This window comes from Odontesthes bonariensis, chromosome 10 (genome assembly GCF_027942865.1).
Source record: "Odontesthes bonariensis isolate fOdoBon6 chromosome 10, fOdoBon6.hap1, whole genome shotgun sequence".
NCBI lineage: Eukaryota > Metazoa > Chordata > Actinopteri > Atheriniformes > Atherinopsidae > Odontesthes > Odontesthes bonariensis.
In genome coordinates, this window is record NC_134515.1 from 1,222,979 (window position 1) to 1,248,361 (window position 25,383).

The 25,383-nt window shown below is 47.8% G+C and overlaps 1 protein-coding gene across 2 annotated transcripts in view; it reads left to right on the forward strand.

Annotated features, from left to right (window-relative positions):
- Positions 1-25,383, forward strand: part of otud5a (OTU deubiquitinase 5a) — a 32,260-nt gene that overhangs the window by 5,553 nt on the left and 1,324 nt on the right. For both annotated transcript variants that reach the window (XM_075475888.1, XM_075475889.1), the window contains exons 3-8: positions 12,478-12,542; positions 12,644-12,800; positions 12,875-13,023; positions 14,656-14,841; positions 18,183-18,387; positions 23,645-23,716. In XM_075475888.1, the coding sequence (XP_075332003.1) occupies positions 12,478-12,542; positions 12,644-12,800; positions 12,875-13,023; positions 14,656-14,841; positions 18,183-18,387; positions 23,645-23,716 (834 nt within the window). The remainder of the gene's footprint in view (positions 1-12,477; positions 12,543-12,643; positions 12,801-12,874; positions 13,024-14,655; positions 14,842-18,182; positions 18,388-23,644; positions 23,717-25,383) is intronic.

The following is a 25,383-nucleotide window of genomic DNA, read 5'->3' on the forward strand; positions in this document are numbered from 1 at the left end:
TCTGCTGGAGCTTTAACACAAACTGAAGCCTCCAGAGGTCAAAAGTCCGCTTTGATAAACCATAAATGAGCATAAAGCAGCATCTCAGCCACACAGGAAGTATCGGCTGGATTGGCTTTTAGTGTCGAACAGCAAACAGAAGGCAGGGCTGCAAAGATCACCGTTATTTATCCCGATTATTCACAGAGTTTAGTCAAATCGGAGCTGTTTAAATGGTTCAAACCTGCAGGAAACAGTCGGTGCCGGTTGATGTTGGACCGTTAACAACCATCGACTGGTTAGCATCACTGATGATCTGTTCATGTTAGCATCACTGATGATCTGTTCATGTTAGCATCACTGATGATCTGTTCCTGTTAGCATCACTGATGATCTGTTCCTGTTAGCATCACTGATGATCTGTTCCTGTTAGCATCACAGATGATCTGTTCATGTTAGCATCACTGATGATCTGTTCCTGTTAGCATCACAGATGATCTGTTCATGTTAGCATCACTGATGATCTGTTCCTGTTAGCATCACTGATGATCTGTTCCTGTTAGCATCACTGATGATCTGTTACTGTTAGCATCACTGATGATCTGTTCCTGTTAGCATCACTGATGATCTGTTCCTGGTTAGCATCACTGATGATCTGTTACTGTTAGCATCACTGATGATCTGTTCCTGTTAGCATCACTGATGATCTGTTCCTGGTTAGCATCACTGATGATCTGTTCATGTTAGCATCACTGATGATCTGTTTCTGTTAGCATCACTGATGATCTGTTCCTGTTAGCATCACTGATGATCTGTTTCTGTTAGCATCACTGATGATCTGTTCCTGGTTAGCATCACTGATGATCTGTTTCTGTTAGCATCACTGATGATCTGTTCCTGTTAGCATCACTGATGATCTGTTCCTGGTTAGCATCACTGATGATCTGTTCCTGTTAGCATCACTGATGATCTGTTCCTGTTAGCATCACTGATGATCTGTTCATGTTAGCATCACTGATGATCTGTTCCTGTTAGCATCACTGATGATCTGTTCCTGTTAGCATCACAGATGATCTGTTCATGTTAGCATCACTGATGATCTGTTCATGTTAGCATCACTGATGATCTGTTCATGTTAGCATCACTGATGATCTGTTCCTGTTAGCATCACTGATGATCTGTTCCTGTTAGCATCACTGATGATCTGTTCCTGTTAGCATCACTGATGATCTGTTCCTGTTAGCATCACTGATGATCTGTTCCTGTTAGCATCACAGATGATCTGTTCCTGGTTAGCATCTGTTACCTGTTCTGGTTCCTTTCAGTTCTGATCTCAGAGTCCGTTTCACAGAAATCAGCTGCTTGGCGTGTGAAGCGCTCTGTGCCCACCGTCTGCATCACCTCGGCCTCAGAGCCGGCGTGTTTCAGTTTCAGGGCGACAGGTGTGAGTTTCTGTCTCTGCAGCAGAGAACCTGCAGCAGGTCTCAGGCTGAGACGGCGTCCTCTGAACTCGGGTCCAAGGCTGCCGCTCTCACATTAAAGTTCAACTCAATACTTAGAATCTGCAGTTTGTGGTCGACTGATCCAGAACAACTGGCCTCGTGCTCGCTCAGCATCAGAAGTTTGTCCTCACATACGAGGCCTTTGGACATTAACGTTTTGAAACGTTAATGTAACTCAGCTCGAGTTGGACGTTTTGTTCATGAGGCTGACGGGAGAAAGATGTTTAACCCTGACCTGTGACCTGTAACCCTAACCCAGCCTGCAGCCTACAGGGTCTGAGACAGGGAGGCTGTGTTCGAAACCGCATGCTACATGCTACATGCTACATACTACATGCTACATACTACATGCTACATGCTACATACTACATGCTACATGCTACATACTACATGCTATATGCTATATGCTATATGCTACATACTACATACTACTGATGGTGTAGATCCGCCGATCTCTGCCAGGATCGGTCTGATAAATGCTAGGTCGCTGGCAAACAAAACCTTCATCATTAAGGATTTCTTTTCCTCTCAAGGCCTAGATTTCTTATTTATAACGGAATCATGGACAAGTGGTTTGGGTGAGTCCAGCATTTTTAATGAACTTTTACCGCAGAACTGCTGCTACTTTAATTCTCCAAGGATGTCGGGTCGAGGAGGAGGAATAGTGACTGTTTTTAAAAGTTGTTTTACTTGTAAACAGTTGCCTCCAGCCTGCTTAGTAGCTTTGAGCTTAGCCTATTTGAACTTGGCAGCTCCTACACTGCGCTGTGTGCGGTGGTTTATCGGCCACCAAAGTACAACAAAACATTTATAAATGATTTTTCTGATTTCTTGGCTGATATCATGCCAAGGAATGATTTTAATATTCATGTCTGCTGTCCTACTTCACCTATGGCTCAGTCGTTTCTGAATGTTATTGATTCTTTTAATCTTGTGCAGTCTGTGACTGGTGCTGCGCATGAGCATGGACACACTCTTGATCTGGTTTTATCTTATGGTCTACTGTTTTTTAACTTAGTGATTGCTGACCCATTATTTTCAGACCACATGCCTGTTTTATTTGAGATAAAGCTGTCCTGTACTAAAGTTAAACCATGCGCTGCAGCTCAGTTCTGTCGTGTTCTTAACCCTTCTACTGCTGGTCAGTTTTCTTTAGTTTTTAATCAGAACTGTACCATCCCAGAGACTGTGGGAAATAAAACCGAGGATCTCAGCAACTGGTTTTATTCTACCATTAAAGCAGCTCTGGATTCGGTGGCACCATTAAAAATGAACCCTGGTTAAATGATGACACTCGGGCTGCCAGGAGGAACTGTCGCAAAGCTGAACGCAAATGGAAAAAGGACAAATTGCAGGTGTCGCTCCAAATATTGAAGGAATGCTGGCGCTGTTATCAAAGGACTGTAAAAGAAGGCACCTGTCAGATCTAATTGTATCAAGCAGTCACAATCCTTCTGTTTTATTTAAAACTATTGACTCTGTTCTAAATGCCCCACGTGGTGGTTTTGTGGAGACTTCACCCGCTGTATGTGAAAGCTTTTTACACTTTTTTGTTGAGAAAGTCACTTCTATTAGGGCCCAGATCGTACCTTCTGTTCATGACCTTCAGTTTTTGTGCCTTGCTCTGCTGTTTTCCACAGCTTTGAATGTGCGACCTTGCAATCTTTGCAGGAGGTAGTTAGTCACTTAAGGCCAATTGGTTCTCCGGATGATGCTATTCCACCTCGATTATTCAATGATGTTTTTCTTACTATAGGTCCTTCAGTCCTTGCTCTTGTAAATAGTAGCTTGTCCTCAGGTGTTGTTCCTGAAAATTTGAAACATGCAGTTGTCCAGCCTCTAATTAAGAAACCAGTCTTGGATCCTGCTGTCTTGGCGAACTATAGACCTATCTCTAAACTGCCTTTTGTTTCAAAGATTCTTGAGAAGGTAGTCTGTAATCAGCTAATGGCCTATCTCATTGAACATAATATTTTAGAGGTTTTTCAGTCCGGTTTTAAATCATTTCATAGCACAGAGTCAGCTCTTTTAAAAGTTTTTAATGATATATTTTTAGCAACTGATTCTGGTGACTGTGTTGTCTTGGTGTTGTTGGATCTATCAGCTGCTTTCGACACAGTTGATCACAGAATTTTACTTTCCCGTTTGGAACAGTGGGTGGGCATTGGTCATATAGCCCTAGATTGGTTTAAATCTTATTTGGCCAAGCGTACTTTTTGTGTCTGTCTTGATGGCCATAGGTCCTCCTCTGCTCCACTGTCGTGTGGTGTCCCACAGGGCTCAGTTCTAGGCCCTCTTCTCTTCTTGTTGTACCTCCTTCCTCTTGGTTCTGTTTTTAAGAAATATGGGATTGCTTTTCATTGTTATGCGGATGACACACAGATTTACGTACCATTAAAGAAAGCAGACTCCACCTCTCTTCGTTCTCTGTTCTTATGTCTGGAAGATTTGAAGGCCTGGATGGCTTTAAATTTCTTGAAACTTAATGAAGATAAGACAGAGGTAGTGATTTTTGGCAGTTCCAATGAAGACTCTCTGTCCGATGCTTGCTCCTTGGCTCAGTATGTCAAGCCGGTTGTTACAAATTTAGGGGTCAAGACGGATGCTGGTCTTAAGCTGGAAGCTCACATTAGAGCTGTTGTAAAATCCAGCTTTTTCCACTTAAGGCAGCTAGCCAAAGTAAAACCCATTCTTCCTAGACAGCACTTTGAAACAGCAATCCATGCATTTGTGACCTCACGGCTGGATTACAGTAATGCACTATATATAGGCGTCAGTGATTCATGCATTTCCCAGCTTCAGATGGTTCAAAATGCTGCTGCACGACTTTTAACAGGTACACGAAAATCTGACCATATTTCCCCTGTTTTAGTTTCTTTACACTGGTTGCCAGTATATTTTAGGATTCATTTTAAAATCCTTTTATTTGCTTTTAAAGCTCTTAATGGCCTTGCCCCTCCCTACCTGTCTGAGCTGCTACATTCCTACACACCCTCCCGTTCTCTCAGGTCAGCTGACCAGTTGTTTCTCAGGGTCCCGAAGACAAAGCACAAGCTCAGAGGGGACCGTACTTTTTCTGTGGCAGCTCCCAAGCTATGGAACGACCTTCCTTTGGACATAAGACAGGCCTCTTCACTTGTTGTTTTTAAATCCCAACTTAAGACCCATCTTTTTTCTTTAGCTTTTGGCACAATCTGAGATGTTTGACTTCGTTTTATTGTGTTTACATTTTAATTACTTTAGTACTGCTTTTAAATTTGACCCTTCTATTTTATGATTGTGTATAGCACTTTGGTCCTGTGGGTGTATAAAGTGCTTTATAAATAAAGTTGGTATGGTATGGTACTACATACTACATACTGCATACTACATGCTACATACTGCATACTACATACTGCATACTACATGCTACATACTACATACTACATACTGCAGACTACATGCTGCATACTACATACTGCATACTACATACTGCATACTGCATACTACATACTACATACTGCATACTACATACTGCATACTACATGCTACATACTACATGCTACATACTACATACTGCAGACTACATACTGCATACTACATACTGCATACTGCATACTACATACTGCATACTGCATACTACATACTGCATACTACATACTGCATACTACATGCTACATACTACATACTGCAGACTACATGCTACATACTACATACTGCAGACTACATGCTACATACTACATACTGCAGACTACATACTGCATACTACATACTGCATACTGCATACTACATACTACATACTACATACTGCATACTACATACTGCATACTACATACTGCATACTTCATACTGCATACTACATACTGCATACTACATACTGCATACTGCATACTACATACTACATACTTCATACTACATACTGCATACTACATACTGCATACTGCATACTACATACTGCATACTACATACTGCATACTACATACTGCATACTACATACTGCATACTGCATACTACATACTGCATACTGCATACTGCATGCAACATACTGCATACTACATACTGCATACTACATACTGCATACTACATACTGCATACTGCATACTACATACTGCATACTGCATACTACATACTGCATACTGCATGCAACATACTGCATACTGCATACTACATACTGCATACTGCTTACTGCATACTGCATGCTACATACTGCATACTACATACTGCATACTACATACTGCATACTGCATACTGCATGCTACATACTACATACTACATACTGCATGCTACATGCTACATACTGCATACTGCATACTGCATGCTACATACTGCATACTACATACTGCATACTGCATACTACATACTGCATACTACATACTGCATACTGCATACTGCTTACTGCATACTGCATGCTACATACTGCATACTACATACTGCATACTGCATGCTACATACTGCATACTACATACTGCATACTGCATACTACATACTGCATACTGCATACTACATGCAACATACTGCATACTGCATACTGCATACTACATACTGCATGCTACATACTGCATACTGCATACTACATACTGCATACTACATACTGCATGCTACATACTGCATACTGCATACTACATACTGCATACTACATACTGCATGCAACATACTGCATACTGCATACTACATACTGCATGCTACATACTGCATACTACATACTGCATGCTACATGCTACATTCTGCATACTACATACTACATACTGCATGCTACATACTGCATACTACATACTGCATACTACAAACTGCATGCTACATGCTACATACTACATACTGCATACTACATACTGCATGCTACATACTACATACTACATACTGCATGCTACATACTACATACTGCATACTGCATACTGCATGCTACATACTACATACTGCATGCTACATACTACATACTGCATACTGCATACTGCATGCTACATACTACATACTACATACTGCATGCTACATACTACATACTGCATACTGCATGCTACATACTACATACTACATACTGCATGCTACATACTGCATACTGCATACTGCATGCTACATACTGCATACTACATACTACATACTGCATACTGCATGCTACATTCTGCATACTACATACCACATATTACATGCTGCATACTACATACTACATATTACATGCTACATACTGCATACTACATACTACATACTGCATGCTACATACTACATACTGCATACTACATACTGCATACTACATACTGCATACTACATACTGCATACTGCATGCAACATACTGCATACTACATACTGCATACTACATACTGCATACTGCATACTGCATGCTACATACTGCATACTGCTTACTGCATACTGCATGCTACATACTGCATACTGCATACTGCATACTGCATACTACATGCAACATACTGCATACTGCATACTACATACTGCATACTGCATACTACATACTGCATGCTACATACTGCATACTACATACTGCATGCTACATACTGCATACTGCATACTACATACTACATACTGCATACTACATACTGCATACTACATACTGCATACTGCATACTACATACTGCATACTGCATACTACATACTGCATACTACATACTGCATACTACATGCTACATACTACATACTGCAGACTACATGCTACATACTACATACTGCAGACTACATGCTACATACTACATACTGCAGACTACATACTGCATACTACATACTGCATACTACATACTGCATACTGCATACTACATACTGCATACTACATACTGCATACTACATACTGCATACTTCATACTGCATACTGCATACTACATACTGCATACTGCATACTACATACTGCATACTTCATACTACATACTGCATACTACATACTGCATACTACATACTGCATACTACATACTGCATACTACATACTGCATACTGCATACTACATACTGCATACTGCATACTGCATGCAACATACTGCATACTACATACTGCATACTACATACTGCATACTGCATACTACATACTGCATACTGCATACTACATACTGCATACTGCATACTGCATGCAACATACTGCATACTACATACTGCATACTACATACTGCATACTGCATACTACATACTGCATACTGCATACTACATACTGCATACTGCATGCAACATACTGCATACTGCATACTACATACTGCATACTGCTTACTGCATACTGCATGCTACATACTGCATACTACATACTGCATACTACATACTGCATACTGCATACTGCATGCTACATACTACATACTACATACTGCATGCTACATGCTACATACTGCATACTGCATACTGCATGCTACATACTGCATACTACATACTGCATACTGCATACTACATACTGCATACTACATACTGCATACTGCATACTGCTTACTGCATACTGCATGCTACATACTGCATACTACATACTGCATACTGCATGCTACATACTGCATACTACATACTGCATACTGCATACTACATACTGCATACTGCATACTACATGCAACATACTGCATACTGCATACTGCATACTACATACTGCATGCTACATACTGCATACTGCATACTGCATACTGCATACTACATACTGCATGCTACATACTGCATACTGCATACTACATACTGCATACTACATACTGCATGCAACATACTGCATACTGCATACTACATACTGCATGCTACATACTGCATACTACATACTGCATGCTACATGCTACATTCTGCATACTACATACTACATACTGCATGCTACATACTGCATACTACATACTGCATACTACAAACTGCATGCTACATGCTACATACTGCATACTACATACTGCATACTACATACTGCATGCTACATACTACATACTACATACTGCATGCTACATACTACATACTGCATACTGCATGCTACATACTACATACTGCATGCTACATACTACATACTGCATACTGCATACTGCATGCTACATACTACATACTACATACTGCATGCTACATACTACATACTGCATACTGCATGCTACATACTACATACTACATACTGCATGCTACATACTGCATACTGCATACTGCATGCTACATACTGCATACTACATACTACATACTGCATACTGCATGCTACATTCTGCATACTACATACCACATATTACATGCTGCATACTACATACTACATATTACATGCTACATACTGCATACTACATACTACATACTGCATGCTACATACTACATACTGCATACTACATACTGCATACTACATACTGCATACTACATACTGCATACTGCATGCAACATACTGCATACTACATACTGCATACTACATACTGCATACTGCATGCTACATACTGCATACTGCATACTGCATGCTACATACTGCATACTGCATACTGCATACTGCATACTACATGCAACATACTACATACTGCATACTGCATACTACATACTGCATGCTACATACTGCATACTGCATACTACATACTGCATGCTACATACTGCATACTGCATACTACATACTGCATGCTACATACTGCATGCTGCATACTACATACTGCATACTACATACTGCATACTACATACTGCATGCTACATACTGCATACTACATACTGCATGCTACATGCTACATTCTGCATACTGCATACTGCATACTACATACTATATACTGCATGCTACATACTGCATACTACATACTGCATACTACAAACTGCATGCTACATGCTACATACTGCATACTACATACTGCATGCTACATACTACATACTACATACTGCATGCTACATGCTACATACTACATACTGCATACTGCATACTGCATGCTACATACTGCATACTGCATACTGCATACTACATACTGCATACTACATACTGCATACTGCATACTACATACTGCATACTACATACTGCATGCTACATACTGCATACTACATACTGCATGCTACATGCTACATTCTGCATACTGCATACTACATACTACATACTACATGCTACATACTGCACACTACATACTGCATACTACAAACTGCATGCTACATGCTACATTCTGCATACTACATACTGCATACTACATACTGCATGCTACATACTACATACTACATACTGCATGCTACATGCTACATACTACATACTGCATACTGCATGCTACATACTGCATACTACATACTACATACTACATACTGCATACTGCATGCTACATTCTGCATACTACATACCACATATTACATGCTGCATACTACATACTACATATTACATGCCACATACTACATACTACATACTGCATGCTACATACTACATACTGCATACTACATACTACATACTGCATGCTACATACTACATACTGCATACTACAAATTACATGCTACATACTGCATACTACATACTGCATACTGCATGCTACATACTACATACTGCATACTACATACTACATACTGCATACTACATACTACATACTGCATGCTACATACTACATACTGCATACTACATACTACATACTGCATGCTACATACTACATACTGCATACTACAAATTACATGCTGCATACTACATACTACATACTGCATGCTACATGCTACATTCTGCATACTGCATACTGCATACTGCATGCTACATACTGCATACTACATACCGCATGCTACATGCTACATACTGCATACTACATACCGCATACTACATACTACATGCTACATACTACATACTGCTTACTGCATACTGCATGCTACATACTGCATACTACATACTGCATACTGCATACTACATTCTGCATACTACATACTGCATATTGCATACTACATACTACATACTGCATACTACATACTGCATACTGCATGCTACATTCTGCATACTACATACTGAATATTGCATACTACATGCTACATTCTGCATACTACATACTGCATATTGCATACTACATACTACATACTGCATACTACATGCTACATTCTGCATACTGCATACTACATACTGCATACTGCATACTACATGCTACATTCTGCATACTACATACTGCATATTGCATACTACATACTACATACTACATACTGCATACTACATGCTACATTCTGCATTCTGCATACTACATACTGCATACTGCATACTACATACTACATACTGCATACTACATACTGCATACTGCATACTACATGCTACATTCTGCATACTGCATACTACATACTACATACTGCATACTGCATGCTACATACTGCATGCTACATACTACATACTGCATGCTACATTCTGCATACTGCATACTACATACTACATACTGCATACTACATACCTCATACTGCATGCTACATGCTACATGCTACATTCTGCATACTACATACTACATACTGCATACTACATACTGCATACTGCATACTGCATACTACATACTACATACTGCATACTGCATGCTACATTCTGCATACTACATACTGCATATTGCATACTACATACTACAAACTGCATACTACATACTACATACTGCATACTGCATACTACATACTGCATGCTACATTCTGCATACTGCATACTACATACTACATACAACATACTGCATGCTACATGCTACATGCTACATGCTACTTTCTGCATACTACATACTGCATGCTACATGCTACATACCTCATACTGCATGCTACATGCTACATGCTACATTCTGCATACTACATATTACATGCTACATACCTCATACTGCATGCTACATGCTACATACTCATACATGCTAACCTGTTTCCCTGTGGGACCAACAGAGGAACTATCTGTATGTAGAGCTGGAGGTTGTTGGTCTGACTGCAGGAACAGCTTCTGGCTGCCAGGCAGGACGCTGCACGTGCACAGAAGCCTCCAGAAGGGGGCGCTTGTGGTTTAACACGTTCATCCAGAGAAACTGGAAGATAAAATGTAGACAAAGCTTTTTCCTTTTTTATCTAGAAGTTCGTAGCTGGAGGTCACCTCCTCTCCTACTTTCTGTCTGATCAATCGATGGTTTCTTCTCTGGTTCTGAGTCGGTGTTTCAGGGAGTTTCCATCTGTGACTCAGGGCCTCCACCTGCAGAGAAAGGGGACTCAGTCAGGGCCCGGCCCACATGTGGACCCGGCTTCTGACCCAGTAACAGACCTGGTATCAGACCCGGTATCTGACCCAGTAACAGACCCGGTATCTGACCCAGTAACAGACCCAGTATCAGACCCAGTATCAGACCCGGTATCTGACCCAGTAACAGACCCGGTATCTGACCTGGTATCAGAGGTATTTTGGACACTCTGTAGCTCAGTCATGTGTTACTCTGGTTCTGTGTTTGCAGCCACTTGTTAACCGCTGGTGAGAAAGAGGAAGCTGTCGGGTTCTGAGAATCACCGCGGTTACGCATCATGTGACTTGCTGGAAATCAAGCTGAAGTCGGGCTCATTTGCATACCGTGTGTGTGTGTGTGTGTGTGTGTGTGTGTGTGTGTGTGTGTGTGTGTGTGTGTGTGTGTGTGTATTTGTGTATTTGTGTGTGTGTGTGTGTGTGTGTGTGTGTGTGTGTGTGTGTGTGTGTGTGGTGGTGGTGGGGGGGGTAGTTAGTTTAGTTTAATCTTTCATCTTTTATCTTAATTCTTTATTCCAGGATCAGACAGAAATCTGTGATGTCACATCAGCATCTGCAGCTTCCATCTTCTCAGAGACGTTCATCAAACAGCTGATCGGCAGATATTGATCATCAGATATTGATCCGCAGATATTGATCAGCAGTTATTGATCAGCAGATATTGATCAGCAGTTATTGATCAGCAGTTATTGATCCGCAGTTATTGATCAGCAGATATTGATCTCTGATGGGTTTTGATGCCTCACGCTGCTCATCATGTCCACAGATACGCTGACGACGCTCAGTTAGATGTTTCGTGTTTGTTACATTTTCAGTTTGTGTGAAACTGATGAATTCTTCGTAGAAACAGGAAGTAGTTTGTTTGTTTATTTGTTTGTTCATTTGTTTGTTTGGAGGAGCAGGATAACTCTTTGGGGTGAAACCCATCTGACCATAACTGTGTGTCTCTCAGCTGATCAGGTGTACGGAGACCAGGACATGCACGAAGTGGTGCGGAAACACTGTATGGATTACTTGGTGAGTCACTTCCTGTCTCTTTTGGTCACCTGATCACCGCCCAGCCAATCGGCTGTGAGCGCTCTGTGTGTGCTAATAAAGTTGTGTTTCGGGCCCGTCAGATGAAGAACGCCGACTACTTCTCCAACTACGTAACAGAAGACTTCACCACATACATCAACAGAAAGAGGAAAAACAATTGCCACGGCAACCACATCGAGATGCAGGCCATGGCCGAGATGTACAACCGGCCGGTGGAGGTGTACCAGTACAGCACAGGTGAGTCGGCCCGTCCAGCTGCTCCACAGCCGGCCAATCACATCCACTGAACCCCCCCTGTCCTCCTCCTGCAGAGCCAATCAACACGTTCCACGGCATCCACCAGAACAACGACGAGCCAATCAGAGTCAGCTACCACCGCAACATCCACTACAACTCTGTGGTGAACCCCAACAAGGCCACGATCGGGGTCGGCCTTGGTCTGCCCGCCTTCAAGCCCGGGGTACCAGAACCAGAACACACACACATAACGCACCAATCCGTGTTGGTTTCAGAGGGATTTCAGGATATCTGCTTTCATTTCCTAGGAAATAAAAATATACTGCCCATAGCCTAAAAAACATAGATTTTTGCCATATTTTTTTATTATAATGTCACATAAATCAGGCCAGGAATGATTTGTCAACAAATCCTTCTGTAAATATCTTCAGAATACTGCTGAGTGTATAACTGGAAAGTTTGGTGTTAGTAGGTGCTCCATAGGCTGAGATATTGGAAAAATACAAAAAACTTATTTCGAGAAAACGGCATTTAAGGCGAGACGCTACAGGTGAATAGGATAATATTTTAAAATAATAGATATCACCATGAAACTTCCTCAGGTGATTACTTATACAAGTATGAAAAAAAATGTATTACAAGTTTTAGAAATGTGTATGTTTAATTATGCAAATGAGGCATTTTCTCATTAAATATGCAAACATTTGCATATATTTCCGGAAGATAGATCTGAACATATGATAAAGCCAGGTGCAAAATTCTTTGTTCATTTTGTTTACACACAAAATGAAAAGAAAATTACAGAGGGATTTCAGAATATCTGCTTTCATGTCCTAGGAAATCAAAATATACTGTCCATAGCCTAAAAAACATTTTTATTTATTTTATTTATTTATTATAATGTCACATAAATCAGGCCAGGAATGATTTGTCAACAAATCCTTCTGTAAATATCTTCAGAATACTGCTAAGTGTATAACTGGAAAGTTTGGTGTTAGTAGGTGCTCCATAGGCTGAGATATTGATACTGTAAAAATACAAAAAGCTGATTTTGAGAAAACGCCATTTAAAGATTTAAATAGGGGAATTCAATACATTTGTATTAGAAACAATTGCTCAAAAACAGAATAAATGCTCAGGCCCTTAGTAATACTAATATTAAATAAAATATTCTTATTAATAAAGAATACAAGCTCAATACAATAAAAGACATGTATGAGCAGCCGCTGTCATTAACTCAGTTTCCTAACGACAGTTTACGCTCAGCTGTGCTGCTTCCCGATGCTTCATCAGCTGATCTAATAAATTTTGTTTTATTGCATCTTGCAAAACACAATTGTTGCTTTCTTTTCTTTGAAAGTTGCGGCGTTATGGGGCATTTTCAGAGATTCATCGGAAGCTAAACACGTGATGCGTCTGAGCCAATCACGTTAGCAGAAACGAGCAGCAGCCAAGGAGATTCTGTCATTATCTATAAATCCGCCTGTAGACATTCCTGATTGGTTACTGATAGAAAGGAAGCGACATTATTTGGGTGTCATATCTTTGTGCAGGAGACTCGGAGCTTTCCAACGACACCGGTCATGACAGACTTCAGTAAACAGACGGAGCTCAGCATGGCTCGTTGGAATGCTAACTTTTTTGGTAAATTCGGGCGAAACGTGCTGCCGCGAGTAAAAAAAAAAGTAATAAAATAAACATTTTAATTTATGTTTCCAACGTTTTCTTTATAGCAGGTTGAAAGAACACATATTGAAGGAGCAGACTGGCCTAAAATCTCAAAATTGACTGCATGAAAAATCCGTTTTTGCCGGCCGTGTCTCGCCTTAACTGACGGTGGGTTTCCTCCCCCCAGTACGCGGACCAATCCCTGATGAAGTCGGCCATCAAGACGTCGGAGGAGTCGTGGATCGAGCAGCAGATGCTGGAGGACAAGAAGAGGGCGACGGACTGGGAGGCCACCAACGAGGCCATCGAGGAGCAGGTGGCCCGAGAGTCCTACCTGCAGTGGCTGCAGGACCAGGAGAAGCAGGCCCGGCAGGTACGGCACGCCGTGAGGGGGCGGGGCCAGTGGCACGCCATGAGGGGGCGGGGCCAGTGGCACGCCATGAGGGGGCGGGGCCAGTGGCACGCCATGAGGGGGCGGGGCCAGTGTCAGCTGCTCGCTGCACTGACGCCACGCTGGTCTTTTTGTCTCTTTATGTCATCGTGTTTCTGTTTTCAGCTGTGAAACCGGCTGAAAACACCCAGTTTGAGAGAAATTCTTTACATTTTATTAACCATGTGGCGATGATAGGGATGGGAATTGATAAGATTTTTACGATTCCAATTCCATGTTCGATTCTGCTTCACGATTCGGTTCTTTATTGGTTCCCTTATAGATTCTCATTTGGAGAAAAAGGACAACAAACCGGTCGATCAGCATCAACTTTGTTTAGTTTATAAGTAACACGAGTCATGACCTTGAGCTGAAACCGCTGATCGATGAGCTGAAACCGCTGATCGATGAGCTGAAACAGCTGATCGATGAGCTGAAACAGCTGATCGATGAGCTGAAACCGCTGATCGATGAGCTGAAACAGCTGATCGATGAGCTGAAACAGCTGATCGATGAGCTGAAACAGCTGATCGATGAGCTGAAACCGCTGATCGATGAGCTGAAACAGCTGATCGATGAGCTGAAACCGCTGATCGATGAGCTGAAACAGCTGATCGATGAGCTGAAACAGCTGATCGATGAGCTGAAACCGCTGATCGATGAGCTGAAACAGCTGATCGATGAGCTGAAACCGCTGATCGATGAGCTGAAACAGCTGATCGATGAGCTGAAACCGCTGATCGATGAGCTGAAACAGCTGATCGATGAGCTGAAACAGCTGATCGATGAGCTGAAACAGCTGATCGATGAGCTTAAACCGCTGATCGATGAGCTGAAACAGCTGATCGATGAGCTGAAACCGCTGATCGATGAGCTGAAACAGCTGATCGAAGAGCTGAAACAGCTGATCGATGAGCTGAAACAGCTGATCGAAGAGCTGAAACAGCTGATCGAAGCGCTGAAACAGCTGATCGATGAGCTGAAACCGCTGATCGATGAGCTGAAACAGCTGATCGATGAGCTGAAACAGCTGATAGAAGCGCTGAAACTGCTGATGGAAGAGCTGAAACAGCTGATGGAAGAGCTGAAACCGCTGATCGATGAGCTGAAACTGCTGATGGAAGAGCTGAAACCGCTGATCGATGAGCTGAAACAGCTGATCGATGAGCTGAAACAGCTGATCGATGAGCTGAAACAGCTGATCGATGAGCTGAAACAGCTGATCGATGAGCTGAAACCGCTGATCGATGAGCTGAAACAGCTGATGGAAGAGCTGAAACCGCTGATGGAAGAGCTGAAACAGCTGATGGAAGAGCTGAAACCGCTGATCGATGAGCTGAAACCGCTGATCGATGAGCTGAAACCGCTGATCGATGAGCTGAAACAGCTGATGGAAGAGCTGAAACAGCTGATGGAAGAGCTGAAACCGCTGATAGAAGAGCTGAAACCGCTGATAGAAGAGCTGAAACCGCTGATCGAAGAGCTGAAACAGCTGATGGAAGAGCTGAAACCGCTGATCGATGAGCTGAAACAGCTGATCGATGAGCTGAAACAGCTGATCGATGAGCTTAAACCGCTGATCGATGAGCTGAAACAGCTGATCGATGAGCTGAAACCGCTGATCGATGAGCTGAAACAGCTGATCGAAGAGCTGAAACAGCTGATCGATGAGCTGAAACAGCTGATCGAAGAGCTGAAACAGCTGATCGAAGCGCTGAAACAGCTGATCGAAGAGCTGAAACAGCTGATCGATGAGCTGAAACAGCTGATCGAAGAGCTGAAACAGCTGATCGAAGCGCTGAAACAGCTGATCGATGAGCTGAAACCGCTGATCGATGAGCTGAAACAGCTGATCGATGAGCTGAAACAGCTGATGGAAGAGCTGAAACCGCTGATCGATGAGCTGAAACTGCTGATGGAAGAGCTGAAACCGCTGATCGATGAGCTGAAACAGCTGATCGATGAGCTGAAACAGCTGATCGATGAGCTGAAACCGCTGATCGATGAGCTGAAACAGCTGATGGAAGAGCTGAAACCGCTGATGGAAGAGCTGAAACAGCTGATGGAAGAGCTGAAACCGCTGATCGATGAGCTGAAACCGCTGATCGATGAGCTGAAACCGCTGATCGATGAGCTGAAACAGCTGATGGAAGAGCTGAAACAGCTGATGGAAGAGCTGAAACCGCTGATAGAAGAGCTGAAACCGCTGATAGAAGAGCTGAAACCGCTGATCGAAGAGCTGAAACAGCTGATGGAAGAGCTGAAACCGCTGATCGATGAGCTGAAACAGCTGATCGATGAGCTGAAACAGCTGATCGATGAGCTTAAACCGCTGATCGATGAGCTGAAACAGCTGATCGATGAGCTGAAACCGCTGATCGATGAGCTGAAACAGCTGATCGAAGAGCTGAAACAGCTGATCGATGAGCTGAAACAGCTGATCGAAGAGCTGAAACAGCTGATCGAAGCGCTGAAACAGCTGATCGAAGCGCTGAAACCGCTGATCGATGAGCTGAAACAGCTGATGGAAGAGCTGAAACCGCTGATCGATGAGCTGAAACAGCTGATCGATGAGCTGAAACAGCTGATAGAAGCGCTGAAACTGCTGATGGAAGAGCTGAAACAGCTGATGGAAGAGCTGAAACCGCTGATCGATGAGCTGAAACTGCTGATGGAAGAGCTGAAACCGCTGATCGATGAGCTGAAACTGCTGATGGAAGAGCTGAAACAGCTGATGGAAGAGCTGAAACAGCTGATCGATGAGCTGAAACAGCTGATCGATGAGCTGAAACCGCTGATCGATGAGCTGAAACAGCTGATGGAAGAGCTGAAACCGCTGATGGAAGAGCTGAAACAGCTGATGGAAGAGCTGAAACAGCTGATGGAAGAGCTGAAACAGCTGATGGAAGAGCTGAAACCGCTGATGGAAGAGCTGAAACAGCTGATGGAAGAGCTGAAACCGCTGATGGAAGAGCTGAAACAGCTGATGGAAGAGCTGAAACAGCTGATGGAAGAGCTGAAACCGCTGATCGATGAGCTGAAACAGCTGATCGATGAGCTGAAACCGCTGATCGATGAGCTGAAACAGCTGATCGATGAGCTGAAACAGCTGATCGAAGAGCTGAAACCGCTGATCGATGAGCTGAAACAGCTGATGGAAGAGCTGAAACAGCTGATCGATGAGCTGAAACAGCTGATCGATGAGCTCAACCTTCAGTCGCCGCATGTTTGTTGTCATTTCATCAACGGACGAATAAAAGCTTTGAACCTGTTTCCTGTTTCAGCCTCGTAAGGCCAGCGCCACCTGCAGCTCAGCGACGGCAGCAGCCTCGAGCGGGCTGGACGACTGGAACGCCCGGTCACCGCGGCAACGCGACGCTGACCCCTCCCACTCTGACCTCACGACTGCCCCGTCGACCCACAACAAGCCTCCCTCCCCCGCAGGGGCCGCCCTCATTCTGAGCAAACCCCCCTCGCCCTGCGCCCCAGGTAACACACACCTGGCCCACGCACACACCTGGCCCACGCACACACACCTGGCCCACGCACACACCTGGCCCACGCACACACACCTAGCCCACACACACACACCTGGCCCACCCACACACACCTGGCCCACGCACACACCTGGCCCACGCACACACACCTAGCCCACACACACACACCTGGCCCACCCACACACACCTGGCCCACACACACACACCTAGCCCACACACACACACCTGGCCCACGCACACACCTGGCCCACACACACACACCTGGCCCACACGCACACACCTGGCCCACACGCACACCTAGCCCACACACACACACCTGGCCCACACGCACACACCTGGCCCACACGCACACCTGGCCCACACGCACACACCTGGCCCACGCACACACCTGGCCCACGCACACACACACCTGGCCCACGCACACACACACCTGGCCCACGCACACACACACCTGGCCCACGCACACACCTGGCCCACACGCACACCTAGCCCACACACACACACCTGGCCCACGCACACACCTGGCCCACGCACACACCTGGCCCACACGCACACACACCTGGCCCACACGCACACACACCTGGCCCACACACGCACACCTGGCCCACACACGCACACACCTGGCCCACACACGCACACACACCTGGCCCACACACACACACACACCTGGCCCACACGCACACCTAGCCCACGCACACACCTGGCCCACACACACACACACACCTGGCCCACACGCACACCTAGCCCACGCACACACCTGGCCCACACACACACACACACCTGGCCCACACACACACACACCTGGCCCACACGCACACCTAGCCCACGCACACACCTGGCCCACACACACACACCTGGCCCACACACACACACACACACACCTAGCCCACACGCACACCTGGCCCACACGCACACACCTGGCCCACGCACACACACACCTGGCCCACGCACACACACACCTGGCCCACGCACACACACACCTGGCCCACGCACACACACACCTGGCCCACACGCACACCTAGCCCACACACACACACCTGGCCCACGCACACACACCTAGCCCACACACACACACCTGGCCCACACGCACACCTAGCCCACACACACACACCTGGCCCACACGCACACCTAGCCCACACACACACACCTGGCCCACGCACACACCTGGCCCACACGCACACACACCTGGCCCACACGCACACACACCTGGCCCACACACGCACACCTGGCCCACACACACACACACACACCTGGCCCACACACACACACCTGGCTGACACACACCTGGCTGACACACACACACCTGGCCCACACACACACACACCTGGCTGACACACACACACACCTAGCCCACACACACACACACCTGGCCCACACGCACACCTAGCCCACACACACACACCTGGCCCACACACACACACACACACACACCTGGCCCACACACACACACACCTGGCTGACACACACACACACCTGGCCCACACGCACACACACCTGGCCCACACGCACACACACACCTGGCTGACACACACACACACCTGGCCCACGCACACACCTGGCCCACACGCACACCTAGCCCACACACACACACACCTGGCCCACGCACACACCTGGCCCACACACGCACACCTGGCCCACACACACACACACACCTGGCCCACACACACACACACCTGGCCCACACGCACACCTAGCCCACACACACACACCTGGCCCACACACACACACACACACACACCTGGCCCACACGCACACCTGGCCCACACACACACACCTGGCCCACGCACACACACACCTGGCCCACGCACACACACACACCTGGCCCACGCACACACACACACCTGGCCCACGCACACACCTGGCCCACACGCACACCTAGCCCACACACACACACCTGGCCCACGCACACACCTGGCCCACACGCACACACACCTGGCCCACACGCACACACACCTGGCCCACACACGCACACCTGGCCCACACACACACACACACCTGGCCCACACACACACACACACACCTGGCTGACACACACCTGGCTGACACACACACACCTGGCCCACACACACACACACCTGGCTGACACACACACACACCTAGCCCACACACACACACACCTGGCCCACACGCACACCTAGCCCACACACACACACCTGGCCCACACACACACACACACACACCTGGCCCACACACACACACACACACACACACACACACCTGGCTGACACACACACACACCTGGCCCACACGCACACACACCTGGCCCACACGCACACACACCTGGCCCACACGCACACACACCTGGCCCACACGCACACACACCTGGCCCACACGCACACACACGTGGCCCACACACACACACACACACACCTGGCCCACACACACACACACACCTGGCCCACACACACACACACACCTGGCTGACACACACACACACCTGGCCCACATGCACACCTAGCCCACACACGCACACCTGGCCCACACACGCACACCTGGCCCACACACACACACACACGCACACCTGGCCCACACACACACACACACACCTGGCCCACACACACACACACACACCTGGCCCACACACACACACACACCTGGCCCACACACACACACACACACACCTGGCCCACACACACACACACACACACCTGGCCCACACACACACACACCTAGCCCACACACACACACACCTGGCCCACACACACACACACCTGGCCCACACACACACACACCTGGCCCACACGCACACACCTGGCCCACACGCACACCTAGCCCACACACACACACCTGGCCCACACGCACACCTAGCCCACACGCACACACACCTGGCCCACACGCACACCTGGCCCACACACACACACACACCTGGCCCACGCACACACACCTGGCCCACACACACACACACCTGGCCCACACACACACACCTGTCCCGCACACCTGGCCCACACGCACACCTGGCCCACCCACACGCTCGCACACCTGGCGCACAGACACACCTGGCACATACGCACACACCTGGCCCACAGACACACCTGGCACATACGCACACACCTGGCCCATACGCACTTCTGGCCCATACGCACACCTGGCCCACTGACACACCTGGCCCACCCACACGCGCACACACCTGGCCCATATGCACACCTGGCCCACCCACACGCGCACACACCTGGCCCATATGCACACCTGGCCCACAGACACACCTGGCCCATACTCACACCTGGCCCATACACACACACACACACCTGGCCCACCCACACGCGCACACACCTGGCCCATACGCACACCTGGCCCACCCACACGCGCACACACCTGGCCCATACGCACACCTGGCCCACCCACACGCGCACACACCTGGGCCATACGCACACCTGGCCCACACACACGCGCACACACTTGGCCCACCCACACGCGCACACACCTGGCCCATACGCACACCTGGCCCACCCACACGCGCACACACCTGGCCCATGCCCACACACACCTGGCCCACCCACACGGGCACACGCCTGGCCCATACGCACACCTGGCCCACCCACACGGGCACACACCTGGCCCACACACACACACCTGGCCCACACACACACCTGGCACACACGCCCACGCACACACACCTTGCCCGCACACACACACCTGGCCCACACACACACCTGGCACACACGCCCACGCACACACACCTGGCCCGCACACACACACCTGGCCCGCACACACACACCTGTCCCGCACACACCTGTCCCGCACGCACACCTGGCCCACCCACACGCTCGCACACCTGGCCCACCCACACGCTCGCACACCTGGCCCACCCACACGCTCGCACACCTGGCCCACAGACACACCTGGCACATACGCACACACCTGGCCCATACGCACTTCTGGCCCATACGCACACCTGGCCCACAGACACACCTGGCCCACCCACACGCGCACACACCTGGCCCATATGCACACCTGGCCCACCCACACGCGCACACACCTGGCCCATATGCACACCTGGCCCATACGCACACCTGGCCCATACACACACACACACACCTGGCCCACCCACACGCGCACACACCTGGCCCATACGCACACCTGGCCCATACACACACACACACACACCTGGCCCACCCACACGCGCACACACCTGGCCCATACGCACACCTGGCCCACCCACACGCGCACACACCTGGCCCATACGCACACCTGGCCCACCCACACACGCACACACCTGGCCCATACGCACACCTGGCCCACCCACACGCGCACACACCTGGGCCATACGCACACCTGGCCCACACACACGCGCACACACTTGGCCCACCCACACGCGCACACACCTGGCCCATACTCACACCTGGCCCACCCACACGCGCGCACACCTGGCCCACCCACACACACCTGGCCCATGCCCACACACACCTGGCCCACCCACACGGGCACACGCCTGGCCCATACGCACACCTGGCCCATACACACACACACACACCTGGCCCACCCACACGCGCACACACCTGGCCCATACGCACACCTGGCCCATACACACACACACACACCTGGCCCACCCACACGCGCACACACCTGGCCCATACGCACACCTGGCCCATACACACGCGCACACACCTGGGCCATACGCACACCTGGCCCACACACACGCGCACACACTTGGCCCACCCACACGCGCACACACCTGGCCCATACGCACACCTGGCCCACCCACACGCGCACACACCTGGCCCATACGCACACCTGGCCCACCCACACACACCTGGCCCATGCCCACACACACCTGGCCCACCCACACGGGCACACGCCTGGCCCATACGCACACCTGGCCCACCCACACGGGCACACGCCTGGCCCATACGCACACCTGGCCCACCCACACGGGCACACACCTGGCCCACACACACACACACACCTGGCACACACACACACACACCTGGCACACACACACGGGCACACGCCTGGCCCATACGCACACCTGGCCCACCCACACGGGCACACACCTGGCCCACCCACACGGGCACACACCTGGCCCACCCACACGGGCACACACCTGGCCCACACACACACACGCACACCTGGCCCACCCACACGGGCACACACCTGGCCCACACACGCACACCTGGCCCACACACACACACCTGGCACACACACACACACCTGGCACACACACACACGTGCACACCCTGAAGCCTTATGGGGACGGCGGTGTGTGTCCCCATGATGTGAGCGTGTCCCTCACTGTGTGTCTGTGTGTGCAGGTCCCAGTAATCAGAGTCGTCATCATTTGGAGTACAGAGCCATCATGCAGGAGATGTCACCGACAGCATTTGGTGAGACACACGCACACACACACACACACACACACACACGCACACACACACACACACATTTGTTCTTTGTGGGGACACATTGCGTTACGAGGACCCAAAAACAGGGTCTTAACTGTCGAACGGCCCCCTGGAGATGTAGGTTAGGGCGATCTGAGCTGCTGCTGTCAGTCGTTTCTGTTGTTTACAGTCAAACCTCGAGCCAACAGCCCGAGTCAACAGGAAGCAGCCGAGCAGAGCGGGCTGGGTGAGGTTATCTGAGGTTCTCACCCTGCGAAAACACAAACACACTCTCTGTTTCACTGTTTGTGGCAGTTCTACCAGCTCGGCTCAGAGTTTACATCAAAGCACAGAGCTCCTGTCTGTGTTAACCTTAGCCTCGCTGCCTCCTCACATGCACTTTGTGTGTTTATTCTGACGGCTGCACATCGGCTTCATGCAGCTCGGCTGGTGTTTCGGTTGGTTCCACTTCCTGTCTCTGTCGGTGGTCGGTTAGTCTCATCCACAGGTCGCTCCTCACACGGTGAGACACTGAAAGATTCCCACATTCTGCTGATCACGTGAGAATCAGAGATCTCAGCAGCTGTGTGACGGATCAGGGCAAGTTTCAGGGGCCTGAGAACCCAAACCCGTTCAGACACAGAGAAGCCGAACAAAGGGGGACATCTTACAGTATATCTGCTCATTCACTGGGTTGAATTCCAGCCTGGAGTGAGACATCCGTGTTTGTTTAAAGGAGTTTCTCCTTTAACTTGTGAGAGCTGCTCCCTCAGAGTCGACTTTACGCTCAGAAGACGTTTGACTCGACTCTCTGGTGTTCCCCCACATGCAAATGTTCTGTCTCAGCATCTCTCATCAGTTCACTTCACCGCCTCCTAAACGCTGAGCAGCTGCACGTACACAGCAAACATGGAGGCAGTCCGGGAGTTTTATCGGTTTAACTGCAGACTTTTTACCACTTCTGACCCCGTGAAGTCAGACACGATAAGTTCTGTAAGTCGGAAACATTTTATCAGTCCAGCAGCTTTCAGGATGAAAATCACGAAGAGATCAGAACCTGCAGACGTTCCAAAGAGTTTTACAAAGAATCCCAATAATCCAGAGCGGATGGAGTAAATGGAGGAAGAACAGTTTCCAGCTCAGAGCGGGACACGATGGGACTTAAAGGGACAGTTCGCCTCTTTAAAGGGTCAGTTTGCCTCTTTAAAGGGACAGTTCGCCTCTTTGGACATGAAGCTGTGTGACATCCCATATCAGCAACATCATTTCTGAACATCTTCTTACCCCCTGCTGCGTCCTGTGAGCAGAGTTCCAGCCTCGTTTTGGTGTTGATGAAGGTAGTCCGGCTAGTTGGCTGGGGTTTAAGAAATAAAGCGTTTTGCTTCTCAGAACAATATGCGTTCAACAGAGTAATACATTTGCATCACAAAATGGTTCTCCAGGAAAAAGTCAGACCTCACAATCTCTTGGCCCTATTTTCTCTCCCTTCGTATCACTGCCTGCTGTGGAGAGAAAATAGAAAATAACTTTTAACAGAATCTGAGCAGCTGAGAAAGATCTTAAAGAGAAATACAGCAGAGTGTCATCGGTATAGTGGGAGGATTCGTCCTTAAAGAGGGAGCAGATATAACAGGAAGGATAAAGGCCCCAGAACTGAACCCTGTGGGACA